The sequence below is a fragment of the Schistocerca cancellata genome, chromosome 2 (genome assembly GCF_023864275.1).
Source record: "Schistocerca cancellata isolate TAMUIC-IGC-003103 chromosome 2, iqSchCanc2.1, whole genome shotgun sequence".
NCBI classification, from domain to species: domain Eukaryota; kingdom Metazoa; phylum Arthropoda; class Insecta; order Orthoptera; family Acrididae; genus Schistocerca; species Schistocerca cancellata.
The window spans coordinates 679,229,380-679,244,452 of NC_064627.1; the positions used below are offsets into that span (position 1 = coordinate 679,229,380).

The 15,073-nt window shown below is 42.1% G+C and overlaps 1 protein-coding gene across 1 annotated transcript in view; it reads left to right on the forward strand.

The window, feature by feature from the left end:
• The window catches only part of LOC126147826 (sialin-like), a 154,647-nt gene that overhangs the window by 74,482 nt on the left and 65,092 nt on the right, over window positions 1-15,073 (forward strand). The window contains exons 5-6 of the mRNA XM_049915719.1: window positions 4,534-4,754; window positions 10,081-10,233. Of these exons, the coding sequence (XP_049771676.1) occupies window positions 4,534-4,754; window positions 10,081-10,233 (374 nt within the window). The remainder of the gene's footprint in view (window positions 1-4,533; window positions 4,755-10,080; window positions 10,234-15,073) is intronic.

Below are 15,073 nucleotides of genomic sequence, written 5' to 3' on the forward strand. Positions count from 1 at the left end.
GACGAAAAAAGTCCGTAGTACACTTTTGTAGAAATGGTGAAAACATTGAGGCACCCACCTTAGTAGCTTTTGTCAATCTTTATGCTTTTCTGCAGGCTGTGAGTCCGACACTTTTTCGCACAGCACAAAGTTCTTCAGGCCAGGCTGCCCCTCTTTTTCGCCGCTGTACATCAGTATCTTGAAATGCACGATCGGATGTTTTTTTTATGCAACACAGAACCTCAATTCTCTGCTCGAACTTGTAAACGCACAATTTGGCTAAACAAAAATTTTTCTGGTAATAAACTTTTGGTTGGCCGTTTAACTAAAGGCGACGGCTTGAAAAGACTTGCAAAGTCTTTGAAATCTGTCATTTGCATATCATATACACTCCTGGAAATTGAAATAAGAACACCGTGAATTCATTGTCCCAAGAAGGGGAAACTTTATTGACACATTCCTGGGGTCAGATACATCACATGATCACACTGACAGAACCACAGGCACATAGACACAGGCAACAGAGCATGCACAATGTCGGCACTAGTACAGTGTATATCCACCTTTCGCAGCAATGCAGGCTGCTATTCTCCCATGGAGACGATCGTAGAGATGCTGGATGTAGTCCTGTGGAACGGCTTGCCATGCCATTTCCACCTGGCGCCTCAGTTGGACCAGCGTTCGAGCTGGACGTGCAGACCGCGTGAGACGACGCTTCATCCAGTCCCAAACATGCTCAATGGGGGACAGATCCGGAGATCTTGCTGGCCAGGGTAGTTGACTTACACCTTCTAGAGCACGTTGGGTGGCACGGGATACATGCGGACGTGCATTGTCCTGTTGGAACAGCAAGTTCCCTTGCCGGTCTAGGAATGGTAGAACGATGGGTTCGATGACGGTTTGGATGTACCGTGCACTATTCAGTGTCCCCTCGACGATCACCAGTGGTGTACGGCCAGTGTAGGAGATCGCTCCCCACACCATGATGCCGGGTGTTGGCCCTGTGTGCCTCGGTCGTATGCAGTCCTGATTGTGGCGCTCACCTGCACGGCGCCAAACACGCATACGACCATCATTGGCACCAAGGCAGAAGCGACTCTCATCGCTGAAGACGACACGTCTCCATTCGTCCCTCCATTCACGCCTGTCGCGACATCACTGGAGGCGGGCTGCACGATGTCGGGGCGTGAGCGGAAGACGGCCTAACGGTGTGCGGGACCGTAGCCCAGCTTCATGGAGACGGTTGCGAATGGTCCTCGCCGATACCCCAGGAGCAACAGTGTCCCTAATTTGCTGGGAAGTGGCGGTGCGGTCCCCTACGACACTGCGTAGGATCCTACGGTCTTGGCGTGCATCCGTACGTCGCTGCGGTCCGGTCCCAGGTCGACGGGCACGTGCACCTTCCGCCGACCACTGGCGACAACATCGATGTACTGTGGAGACCTCACGCCCCACGTGTTGAGCAATTCGGCGGTACGTCCACCCGGCCTCCCGCATGCCCACTATACGCCCTCGCTCATACGGTTCACGTCCACGCTGTCGCGGCATGCTACCAGTGTTAAAGACTGCGATGGAGCTCCGTATGCCACGGCAAACTGGCTGACACTGACGGCGGCGGTGCACAAATGCTGCGCAGCTAGCGCCATTCGACGGCCAACACCGCGGTTCCTGGTGTGTCCGCTGTGCCGTGCGTGTGATCATTGCTTGTACAGCCCTCTCGCAGTGTCCGGAGCAAGTATGGTGGGTCTGACACACCGGTGTCAATGTGTTCTTTTTTCCATTTCCAGGAGTGTAATTCGATCAGTTCCTTGAAGCGGCATTGGCGTACAAACTATTGCCAGTCCCATAGAGTCGCAGTTAAGGTATTTGAGCTCAGTGTACTTTTGATTCGTTCAAGAACAGCACGGACACCAACTACGACAAGAATTTATGATTCATCACTTAAAGATTAGGAACAGACTTCATAGCCGGCCGCGATGGCCAAGCGGTTAAAGGCGCTACAGTCTGGAACCGCGCGACCGCTACGGTCGCAGGTTCGAATTCTGCCTCGGGCATGGATGTGTGTGATTCCTTAGGTTAGTTAGGTTTAAGTCGTTCTAAGTTCTAGGGGACTGATGACTTTAGAAGTTAAGTCCCATAGTGCTCAGAGCCATTTGAACCATTTTGAACAGACTTCATAATCCAAAAATATGACACAATGGGGAAGTTACGATTCGGACCTCCACAGCTATCAGTTCGTATAGTAAGTTCCTCAGCTTGAATTTTAGACAAGTTAGCCAGGACCCACTTCAGCAACCAAGATGGCACTTCTTTGGGTCCACAGCCTGCAGCTATTTCATCCACATGCAACAATGGGATTTCTACTCTGACACATGAAGGATTCTCACATTATATGTCCAGAGATTTCTTAGATAAAACACACTATATGTAGTAAGGTGTGGTGTCGGCAAACATTTCTGAAGATCGAACATGACAACCATTCCTTTAATCCAGATTATTTAGACCGATTTTTGTCAAAGGTCTTGTTTTTGTGTGTTATTTTACTGACAAGTGGGCATCATAATCTTATTTAATATGGATTGCTTCTGCATCTCTTATATCATTCTTTAGGTTCATCTGAAATTTGTCACTGTCATCACAGGTATCTCTAGCATTTTCCTTGACACCTAAGTTAAACTTGGTCTTAAAATGTCATGGTAAAGCCACTGCTTTGTAGTAAACTCTTGCTTCACTTGTTTTCCCTTGCAGTTCTCTAAGTACAAAGAATACATTTTTGATATATTGAGATGGCTACGAAGATACCTGATTTCTCTCGGCTGCAGGGACTAATGCTTTTGGGGAACATTGTGATGTGCATTCTGACACCGTTCCTTATTTCTTCGGCCAACTTATTTGGTGGAACCTTCTTTTCTCTCCGATCTGGTTCAACAATTCCATCAGCAGAGTTTCGTACCAAACTGTAGTGACACACACTTCCGAAATACTCAAAGTACTTAATAAAAATGTTTTGTAAACTTGAAGTCTTTGGCCATGAAAGGGAACTTCACCACCGGAATCGTCTGCCTCACTACGATTGCATTCGATCTTTTCATCGTGTATTTCATAGTTGCATGTCTTACCGTTCTCGTCATCATCGGAGCTGACCACATAGTAGGACCCTATACACCTATGCTCGGCTACCACCTATGAAAAAGGCGGAGACTTCAAAACATAAGGAAGCAATCAAATTAATACGACTTAAAATGATTAAAGTCGTCATTAGTACAATTGAAATGGGATTAAATGTGTTTCAGTCTTAAGTAAATTTTTTATGTACATTTATGTAAATGAATATCTCATGGCTAACCAAAATGAGAATTGAAAAAAAACATGCCTGGGATTCTTCATTCGTTAGCAACATATCGATTCCATCAATAACGTTGTCATAAGAAACTACAACATCTAGTCCATTTCCTGTGTCATTTTCCCAAGTATATAAGCAAAATAGCATTATTATGGGAAACGTAATCAATTTTCCTGAATGCAAATGTCACACTATGAGTAATAGAGGCGTAACTTTGATTGGTCGTATGATGTGTCAGTTCCGTATATTCCAGCCAATCATTTTCGTCAAAAGGAAGAGCAGCTTCTGTAATCGTGTTATGATATTAATATGGTCTCCTGGCGGTAAAGCATCCAGATCATTCTTCTCCTAAATCTGGGAATGTGCCACAAGGGCTTGTTACTTTCCATTATAACGAATAATATCCTACAATCTGCAATAGTTACGCATACTGACTGAAAGTTCTCGGTTGATGAAGGAATGAGATTGTAGGATAGAATATTAATTCTCGAGGTATTTGAAGTACTTAAACATTTGCTTACCTGTACTAATTTCAGCGCTAGTTCCACAAACGCTGTTTCAAACATCAAAAACTACAGCAGTTTGCTATTTGCACATGATTAAAAATGCGTATGATGATACGGAAGTAATGTATAACTGAGAGGTAAACTATCGTAATAGCCGATACGATCAGGAGCGCGGTGCTCTACATTCGGCTCACTTGACGCATCATAACTTACAATTGTTTACCGCTGGATTCTGCTTGCACATACGATAGTATCACATTGCTGAATTTCTATTCTGTGAAACGTACACAGCCGGCCAGTGTGGCCGAGCGGTTCTAGCCGCTTCAGTCTGGAACCGCGCGACCACTACGGTCGCAGGTTCGAATACTGCCTTGGGCATGGATGTGTGTGATGTCCTTAGGTTAGTTAGGTTTAAGTAGTTCGAAGTTCTAGGGGACTGATGACCTCAGATGTTAAGTCCCATAGTGCTCAGAGCCATCTGAACCAAACGCACACATACAACAGTTCACCCCAAAGAAGATACAACTTAAACAAGCCACATGCTATGAAAACCTCAAAATCGTCATTCTTGCACCTGCGATAGTTTACCTCAGGCGTCAAGAGTTATGGTCCTGCTGTCGCCTTAGATTCGCATCACAATTCATGCTGTTGATGAAAAGACTAGGTATATCTCGAGATATCCAGTATGCGTGTTCTCTTGTTCAGGTATTTACGCCGGCAGTCTGATAGCTATGGCAGTTTCCGGCGTGCTGGTGGAAGCAGGAGGGTGGCCGATGGCGTTCTACTTCTTCGGCGCCGTCGCTGTCGCTTGGTTCGTGCCCTGGCTGTGCCTCATTTACAGCACCCCAGACGACCACCCGCGCATATCGTTGCAGGAGAAAGAGTACATAAAGGCCGGTTTTGGACAGCAGGTCAACGACAAACAGGTGGGTGAACTTATGATTGTTTTGTTATTCTTTTAGCATTGTGGACGTACACGCCTTTAACTTGTTTCGAAGTAAGGTAGGTCTACGCGCCCAGGGAACGAAATCGGGAAAGACTGAATTACATTTTATTTCGATACGCTCTGACATTTAATCGTCATTAATTCCATACCTTCCACTTATCAGGCGTTATCTCTTGAAGCGTTCACGTGTGTGCTGCCTATCTTATCGTCTAGGAGAATCCAATACATTTCCAGTTTAGCGGCTACAACAAAGAAAACTGACAGTTGTTATTGAAACTCATGCGCAAAATGGTATAGTGGATGAGGAAACGTTTGAAAGATCATTTTGGCTCATTGACTGATATAATGAGATAAATATCTATACTGCGACAGGCTCTCAACGTATATTATGCGTGCTCTTAATGGAGACTACACGTAGTTATGTTTATGGCGGTGATGATGGAGATGATGAAGAGATTAATATTTAAGAATAACGTAAATATGGAAATTGGTATACAAAAGCTAACGCGATAGCTGGACCGTTCTTTACTTTGTAAATTGTGGAGAAGTGGTCACTGGCCAATCTAAAGTACATATCCGTCTATAGACCACTGAACTCTTTTGTTGAACCCATATTTACCATGTTCGTCATTTCGAGTCATTCTCTTAAGAAGTAGAAGGGGAAGAATCCTACGTGGAGGTGGAAACGAAAAAGAAAGAAAGAGTTCTTGCAATAAATACGTGTAGTGAAATACTACAAAGCACACCCAGCGCATTAAGTTTCTTTGGCTATAGTTGCTTAAGGATAAGACGGATACGTTTCGAGAAACCAACACATTAGCGAGTAGTCGGGAACAAGACAGTTCTCAAGATGGTGACGTCGGCAGAGGAGTCGTACAATAGCGGACAGTGACAGTAAATATATGAGTGGAAAGGGCAGCTCTCAGAAATAGCACAGAATAAAGAAAACGGAGAACGAGAGATGTTATCAGAGGAAGAACACCAACGAAGGAAAGCTGAGACGTTTAGCATAGTGTACAGCATGAATGGGATCGAAAGGGCTCTTAGGACTCTGGGACCCAGTTCATTTGAAGGCTTCACGTCGAACATACTGGCTCGATATTTAAAAACCTATAAAATTGTACACTTTACATGAAAGAAAATATATTGACTGCTCGCAAAGATCTGTCCACAGGTAATGTTTATCCGGTTTAATTCTGCACTATCGTTACAAATGAGCGTTATCTTCGGAGAAAGGAGAGCTGCAGTGAAGAGTTTAATCCACTAGGACTTGGTGTAGTACTGTACCCGAGTTCTCGCATCACTAGGCACTTCCTTCTTCCTCCCCCACATTCCGTATCTTCTGTTTTGGTAACATGTAAGCTTACTATAAATATCAATGAGTATGAGAACATATTATCGTGTATAAGTTCACTGTCTGCTACAGAAGGGATACGGTTTATGAAGATGAGCGACGTATGACCAAACCAACCACTTTTGAAAACGTGTTACGGTGATAGTGTCCATGTCACTTTTATTCACAGACAGAAACTCGTTTTTCGCAATGTCCACCAAAACTGTCACCATTATTCAGCTTCTTGACGCCTCAACTACTCTCTTTTAATCTCTTTCTCACATTTTATTTGATTCATGGTTTCACTGCAACACGGGCATACTATGTCAGGTTATTCAGTACTAGCAGAACATACTGTAGGCTAGCCTTTGCCTCCTTGACGAACAGAGTATTTGTTGTTTATGTTAGAGTGGATAAATATCTTTGTATTCAAAAGGATTTGTTAACATTAGTGGACGCAAGGAGTGTGACGACAGTTTATACACCAGAATCTGTTTAAGAGCAGCTCTAATGCGTTTACCTAACGTATGTGTCAAGATGGGGCAAAGGAATTATTTTAGTGAATTCCAATGCGGCTTAACTGTAAGGCTCCAGACCTTCCATCGTTCCTTCAGAGAACTTCCGTACGAGTTATATATTTCTGGGTCCCCTGCAGGTCATGTAATTGTTAAATCGAGACGTAAGGAAAGCACCACACCCGATCACTGGATCGCGTCGCCCTTACATGGACCTGGAGAGGACGCTGAGGGTGCTTGACGAAGAATATTTTTTGTATATGTTGTAACATCATTGGAATTGCGTGGAGGCTCTGTAATTATATGTAGTTGTTTTTCTTCTCTAGAATCGGACCCATATTTACAGCCAATGCTACGACGAATAAGTATGGTCATGAAAACGCTTTGAACGGTAATTCGCTTCCCAAAATGTGTCGACAGTTTGAAATGAGACCCTAAGGGTATTAGTCAAGTATTTAGCGCTATAACTGCCCTGTCTATAAAGGAAGTTTCGTCATGGGTGGAAGAAAGTGGGTCTGGTGGACTGGCTCGCTCAAAGCTGCAACACGAACCTCAACTTTAGGATAACTGAAGTAACGGCTACTGCCAAACCAATACGCCTGAACACAGACGACAACCAGGGAACAAACAATCTTTCCATTGTTAAAAACAGTTTATAAATTCACTTATAGGGATGTTCTTTATTACTTCCATCAATTTTTGTTTTACCTCCTTCACAGTGGAAAAACGCTTTCCTTTCATCTCTCTATTGAATCTGGGGAACAAAAAGCAACCACAGGGGGCTGGACCCGGTCAGTAGGGGGTGGGGGCGGAAAATCGGTGTCATTCTGTTTTTGGTCAAAAACTGCTTTACAGAGAGGGCAGTGTGGGCCGGCGTGTTGTCATGATGGAAGAACCAGTCGCCTGTGCGCCAGAGATCTGCCCTTTTCTTCAGGATACTCTTCCTCAGTCTTTTCAAAACCTCCAAGTGGAGCTCCTGGTTGACAGTTTACCCGGGGGAACGAACTCCGAGTGCAGACCAACTCTGCAAAAAAATTCAGGTCTTTACGAAGGAGGGCATTGACTTCGTCGACGTTTTCGTCTCTTCGTGACGTTGATGGGCGTCCTGAATGGGGTTGGCCTTCAGTTGACATTTCTCCATTTTTTAAACGTGGAAACCACTGGTAGACTTTGGCTTTACTTAAGGCAGCATTCCCATAAGCAGTCTTAAGCATTATAATAGTTTCCGCGGCCGATTTCCCCAACAGGGAACTTCTTTGCTGCTGAACAGCTGTTTATCAAACGTCCCCGAAGTTATGCCACTAGAAGCATACGCTGGACAAACATCAAGAGGAAGGCGATACTAATGCCTGATTGCCTACTGTCGTTTATCATTCCTGGGTATTACGAAAGTCCAGCTGGTCTCTAACGTCATATTTTCTCCTCGTCTTTCAGGCCAACCTCCAAAATGATAAATCAGACTTTGAATTCGAGTCCTCTGTGTGCGTCAGAAACACACTGATCTGTTCTGTTTATAGCTCGGATTGGAATAAACCATAGAAAATAAACCTTCAGCTATCTACAGCCAAAGTGTTTTACTATATACTACTATATACAGCGCGAAGTAACTCTTCTAAATATTTTAGCTAAATAGTTACTGGGTGACCTGCAACTTTACACAGAGCATGAACTGTGATGCCACCAGGCATCTTGGCATACGATGAAAGAATGAAACAAATGGATATAACTTGAAGCCGTAATAAATGTATGAGCCTAGCAAAATTTTAATCAAAAATACGATATTGCAGTGCCTGTGTTATTCCAAATCACGATGCAAAATTTCTTCAGACATGCATTCATGTTCGAAGGAACAGTCACTGCGGCGACTACAGCTGTTAAGAAATACGTGAAACCCATTCGCAGGTGCGAATACGTTTCATGTACAGTCAGAAGCTTTGCAGTTTCTCTTGACTGAATTAGCACATGTCATTGACCTAGAGTAGCGATCCCGTAAAAACGTAGGTCGCTTCAAGCAAAAAAGTGGGAAGAGGCGACGTGAAAATTAAAAGAAAACAAAACGTGTTCTGAAATATCAGAGGACAATGTCAGAACTGCAATTCTTACTTTTTTTTACAAAAGACATCAGACGACAATTTTTGCGACAGTGGGAGAGATCAGAAATTGACGAAGCAATCAAAGTTGTCATCTGCTATTACAGGTTTGGGTCACTGCGAATCATCAACACCGCATCGATGGTTCGCTCTTACTCATGAGTTCCTGTAGAATATTTTGCAATTTCTCAAGAAGAGTAATCTTGTCTTGAAAAGTCACGAGAGATCCTGCCATGTGAATCTCAAACGTCTATAGTAAACTTCCAGTGAACAGAGCATGTTAGCCGTAAAATTCGGTCTACATTGATCTCAGTAGCGACATCGAGAATTCGAGTGACACTCTCATCTTGTTGTATGTAAGTACGTATGAGAGCAAGAACTGAAATCCATTACAATTATGGAACTGAGAAGAACACTACGCATTCTACAGAACAAAAGCTGGTGTTTAACGTCCAATCGACATCGAGGTACAAGAGTTCGGAGGATATCATCAATAAGTCTTCACTCCTCCGATGAAACGTTTCGGAAATGGTGGAAGTGTTTATGTGTGCTAGCGCTGATTCCTGCCCACATCATCGCTATATTTGAATATGTTTCACAAAAATGTTGGCTACCACGCTTTCCCCAGATGTAAAAGTTATGTTTATTTGGCCGAACACGATACCGTGATTCGTCAGAGAATGAAGCACAAGTCTAATACTCATTCGACGTGCTCCAGTTTTACAATTAAATATGCTTCTGCATAGCGGGGTCACGTTGTTATTAGCACTACAAACAGTGTCCTAATTGTATGTGTACACCTCACCTTTGAGAAAACGATTGGGAACAGTACGGGCTAATATTATCGGTCCTGTGGAGGTTTTTAGTATGTGTTCTAGCTGGCATGCCTGCCTTGCATTCGGCACCCGTGGAAGTATTCGCTGTTGGAAAGGAAATTCGCCGTCTTCATTTGCTCTCTTGAACACTCAAGCGGAATTCGCCATCTCTCACTTGTATCTATATTTGCTAATATCAGAGTGAACACTATAAATGACCGCCAACTAACTCTTGCAAGTTTAATACTTGTCACTGTCCCACTTACCAGTAACATTTGTGATTGGTGTGTATACTGTCGTTTTGCTGTTATCATAAGACTTCAAGCTCAGCGTCTCTCATGGTGCTATCCAGGGAGAGCAGGCTGCCGACATCGTGTTTCCGTATATTCCTTGATATGGTACCCCAAAGTGCTCTAGACATTCCATTCGAACCAAGAATTATCATGATATACTGATTGATATCCTTTTCAACCAGTGTATATGTAATGTTGCTTATGAAAACTGGAATCTGGGAATATTTTCCTGTGCATAATGCGAAGTTGATGTTTTTCAGGAGAAGTTGCCCGTCCCGTGGATGAAGATTCTGACTTCTGCACCAGTGTGGGCAGGAATAGTGTTCCATTCTGGGACTGCGTGGGTACTGTACACTATGCTTTCTGATCTTCCGACTTACCTCAAGTTCATACTTCACTTCGGCGTTCAAGACGTGAGTGTGGAATACTATTATATCAGTTTTACTTTACGGACGCATTAGTCGAAGTGTTTGTTGCTACGAATATAGCTTACTGTTGCATTTTTTTCACTGGTAAAGAAAAATGGTTTACACTGTTTTTTACAGTTGTGTTGATGCAATCATTTCAACTCATAGCTAGCAACGCATCTGGCCTGCGGAAAGTACATCACAGCCCCGACGTATGCACTAAGTAAAACGCGATGCACTTAATCGTTAAAGTCACCGAAATTAGAACAATGATCTGAACTGTGTAACATACAAATGATGCAAGTTCGCTTTAAGTCTCATCTACTATCGATTTTTGAGATTTCTGTAATATGACCATCCTGCACAATGTGGTCAGAAACAGTCTGAATAGCTTGTAAGGATATTGCAGGGGAGATTTTGCTGAGAAACAATTGTTAAGAAAGAATTCAATTTGTCGCACCGTTTTCGAGTTATCATTGCAGTTAGCCAACGAGGTCGTCTTGCGAGTAAATTTAAGCACTTGCTCAAATGGCTCTGAGTATTATGGGACTTAACATCTGAGGTCTTCAGTCGCCTAGAACTTAGAATTACTTAAACCTAACTAACATAAGGACATCACACACATCCATGCCCAAGGCAGGATTCGAATCTGCAACCGTAGTGGTCGCACGGTTCCAGATTGAAGCGCCTAGAACAGCTCGGCCATAGCTGCCGGCCAAGCACTTGCACGCGCTAAAATGCTGTAATGCACAGACATCTGTGGATCTGTGACTTATCAGTCTTCCAGATGCTCATTACTACTTAAAATAGGTCTGTTCGAAAGTGATAAATCTAAGCTAGGCGAGCAAAAACTACGTGTGTTCGGTCTGAGAAAACCACACGAAGAACACGTATGGCGACACTGTCTGTATCAGGCTCCTTGAATTTGCTCGCGCAACCGCCTCATTAGCTAACTTCAATGCTAAATATCTCGGAAACGCTGCAACGTGTCAAATTTTTTCTTAACAATCATTTCTCAGAACTACCTCCTCTGCAACACCCTTACATGATTTTCAGATTGTTTCTAACCGTCCTGCACAGAAAAGTGATACAATGAAACGTCAAACGAACACGGTCTAAGTAGGAAGGCAATGAGAATTCTTGAATACTGCCCATCCAGCTAACACGCAAGAGTAATCTCATTGGCTGCCTACATTCAGAGCCAGTGATATCACAGGCCAGGTCCTCCCTATTAATGACGTCATCACTTTCATCAGTAATGTCATCATCCTTATCAATGACATCATCAACCAATGCCACATTTCCCCCTGCCCTCCCCTCTCCTCTCCAACCAATCGAAATCCAAGATGACAGAAGTAACTCAATTGTGCATTGTACTCGTCCCCTTCTCCAGACAACCGCATCCTAACCTTAAAATGAAATAGTCAATAAAAATTCAAGAGGGCGGATTTAACCCAGTTGTTTTGACAAGAAAATAAAAAAAAATTCAAGATGATGGCATAGGCATTGTTTGGTTTCTTGCCCCTCCAGTCAGAGCCTAGTATTTTAGCCACTATTAAAATCAACCATGTACTACTATAGCAGCCACTGAAATGAAACAGCCCATCACAGGATAGCCATCTTGGCTGTGCTCATAAGTATCTGAATGGCCTGACTTATTAGTGCAAAAAATACGTTTGCAATATTTTCACATCTAAAATACATTAGCAAAACACACACACACACACACATACATACACACACACCCACTTTATAAATACACAGCCTCCACCTAAACTGCGTGGAACAGAACGCCATTAAAAGAAACATTAACTGTGTTTTCGTTCCTGAGTACAAAAAAGTTGTCATGGAGTGTCTTGTCAGTCACATCTGTAAATTTCATTGGAAATTATATGGCACTCATTGTTGAATATAAGAACAATTATAAAGCATACGCATCATAAATAGTTCAAAACCATTTTTCACGGATGCAGTGTAATTAAAAAATTAGAAATTTATAGTTGCTGAAGATGAGTTTTACTTTAAATATTATTCCACAGGACTTATAAATGCGAAATGATAAAAACTGTTGCTTTATGCCGCTTTTGCTTGTTGTCAAAAACAGAGGACAACACTTTTGAACATCCAGTGGGCGATTATTGTACCAAGCATGGGTTAAGACACAACAAGATCTCAAATCGTATATGATACATATGATTGGGCCTAGTCGAAGTTAAGTACAAAACGAACTGTTGTAATGCTTACAAATTGGAACGATAGAGCTAAGTCTCTCTAAAACATTTACCAATCGTAACTGTGACTCTCTAAAATTGTAATCAACTAATGAATGATACCAATATTTAATCACACACACACACACATCATAGCCAAACACCATATTAGAAAGTAATTAAGGTGTTTTTCTTACTATGTATCACTTAAACTACAAAACACGAGGACAGCAACTGCTTGGTTTACACCCAGGAAATGATCAAAGAATGTGCCAGAGTTATATCACCTACAAAGAAGATGACAGAATCGATGTGCCCAAAGTAAAATCTGTGACAAAACTGTGTATCATTTACCGAACACAGAATAACTTGTAGGTTACTTATCGTAATATGCAAGTACAATTATAGATCTCTTAAATGCGCGTTTTGCACCGAAATAAAATTCTAAAATTCCAGGCACGAAACACATTTTGCAATCACAATGGGTCATCAAATGAAATACTTTCTCATCTAAATTGTCTGTATTATTTATTGAAACAGATACAGCTTGAATATTTGCACTACTATCAAAAACGAAATTAAATGTGCGAATGACATTTGTGACCAGAATCCTCTGCCTGATGCAGGTCTTTTTAGTTGACGCTACTTCGGCGGCTTGCACATCGATGATGATGAGGACAACACACACACACACACACGCACCCAGTCCCGAGCAGAGAAAATCCCCAACTGAGCCGGGAATCGAACCCGGAGTCCTGAGACGCTAACCACAAGCTGTTGACACCACTGATTAGAGCTGTTATATCAAGCAGGACTTATTAATGATAAAAGTTTGAGTGCTTTACCACACTTTGCAAGCACAATGGACCTCTAAATTATAGAGTTACACATCTAAATCGTCTGTATTACTTATTAAAATAAACGGAGCTCGCTTAGTCACATTATTGAATTATAGATTAATAGATGCCATGGTCCGATATTTGTACCACAGATTAAATTCATCTAAACGCGTAAAAATCGGGTGCAAAACACGCACACGAGGACGAACAACCTAAATGACAACTTCCTATGCTTCCAAAAAGCATTTCATCCACACATCTGCGGTGCATAGCACTACTATTAAAACGCGTTTTGTTGGTTCGACAGAAACCTCTATGGAAGGTGGAGCTGTTTTCCTCATAATCTCACTCAGTCTTGGATCAATGACTGAGTAAAGTAAGTTCACCATTATTTATTTAAGCACTTCATGGCTCTAGCTAACATTTAATGTTCTCGTATGCAAATTACCATTGAGTTTTTCACTTTGTTTTACACAACTATAAGCAGTAATTACTGGTTACTGAAGTTCCTTTATTTCAATGTAATATGAATTACTGCCTACTGTTATTAAAGTCAGCAAGAAAACTAATTGCTCTGCCACATCATTCAGATCGATATCTGCTGGCGAATTGTTGGAGACCATCTTCCACTCAAGAAAATCATCTTTCTCATTGTAAGCATTCTTTCCTTCTTCTCCATCTTCTGCTTTTAAAAAGATGTTGTGTTTAACATCTTCGTGTTGCTCTGTCTTATAGAATCTCCATAGCAGCTGAGAAACGGTTTGATACGTATGCTTCTTGAATTTAATCCTCCCCTCTAACAAAATCTGGCTACATTTTTTGCTTCCAACATTAGGCTCTGTTGGATTAGGGTCTGAAATTGCGTCCTTTCCCTTATCTGTAGGAGAGATACCTTAGCTTATAAGCACTTATTGCCTTCAGAATTTTACCACGGTTTTCAAGATCTCGTGTATCTCTGTTTAGGAGATTTAATTTTAAATAATAGATTATATAATCCTTTCGTTCCTGGATAGCTTATATTGTTAATTATTAAATCATCTCCATCAATATCGACCAGTGAATTACCAATCATCCACACTTTTGGTATAGGTTCAAATCCGATGCCGTACACTGTATCACAAAAAATGATGTTGCAAGTTTACCCCCTCCCTTTCGTCACTTTCCTTCATCTCCATCGGCATCGTCCAGACTGTACTCTTCTTGTTCTTCTTCACTTCCAAAATCTCGACCTTCTGCTTTCATAAATACATTATTTTCTTTGGCTTCATTATTTTCGTCTTCGTCCATCTACTTTTGGAACTGCTGTCCCAATATCTGTAGCGGTTCAGTAATAGGACTAAATACATTTTGAAGTACAGAGTCAGCTTCGAATTGCCTTTTTTGCAGCAATGCCAATTTCCTGCAGACATTTCGTCGAGATTTCAACGTTTGACTTTTAAAGGTAATCTTTTGTCGAATGGATATGAGAGGCATGTTGACAGCAGTGGTGTGAATTGTGTGTGAAATCTTATGGGACTTAACTGCTAAGGTCATCAGTCCCTAAGATTACACACTATTTAACCTAAATTATCCTAAGGACAAACACACACACCTATGCCCGAGGGAGGACTCGAACCTCCGCCGGGACAGCAGTGGTGAATCAACATCTGAACCGATTAAAAGTAATCACTGCTCACGAGTAATGGATGATGTAAAACAAGTTATCAAAAATAGAATGGCGTCATTCAAATAGTCTATTTAAGAAGTGGGTCGGATCAGAACAGATTGGAACGGAATGAATCAGAATGGAACGAGTAG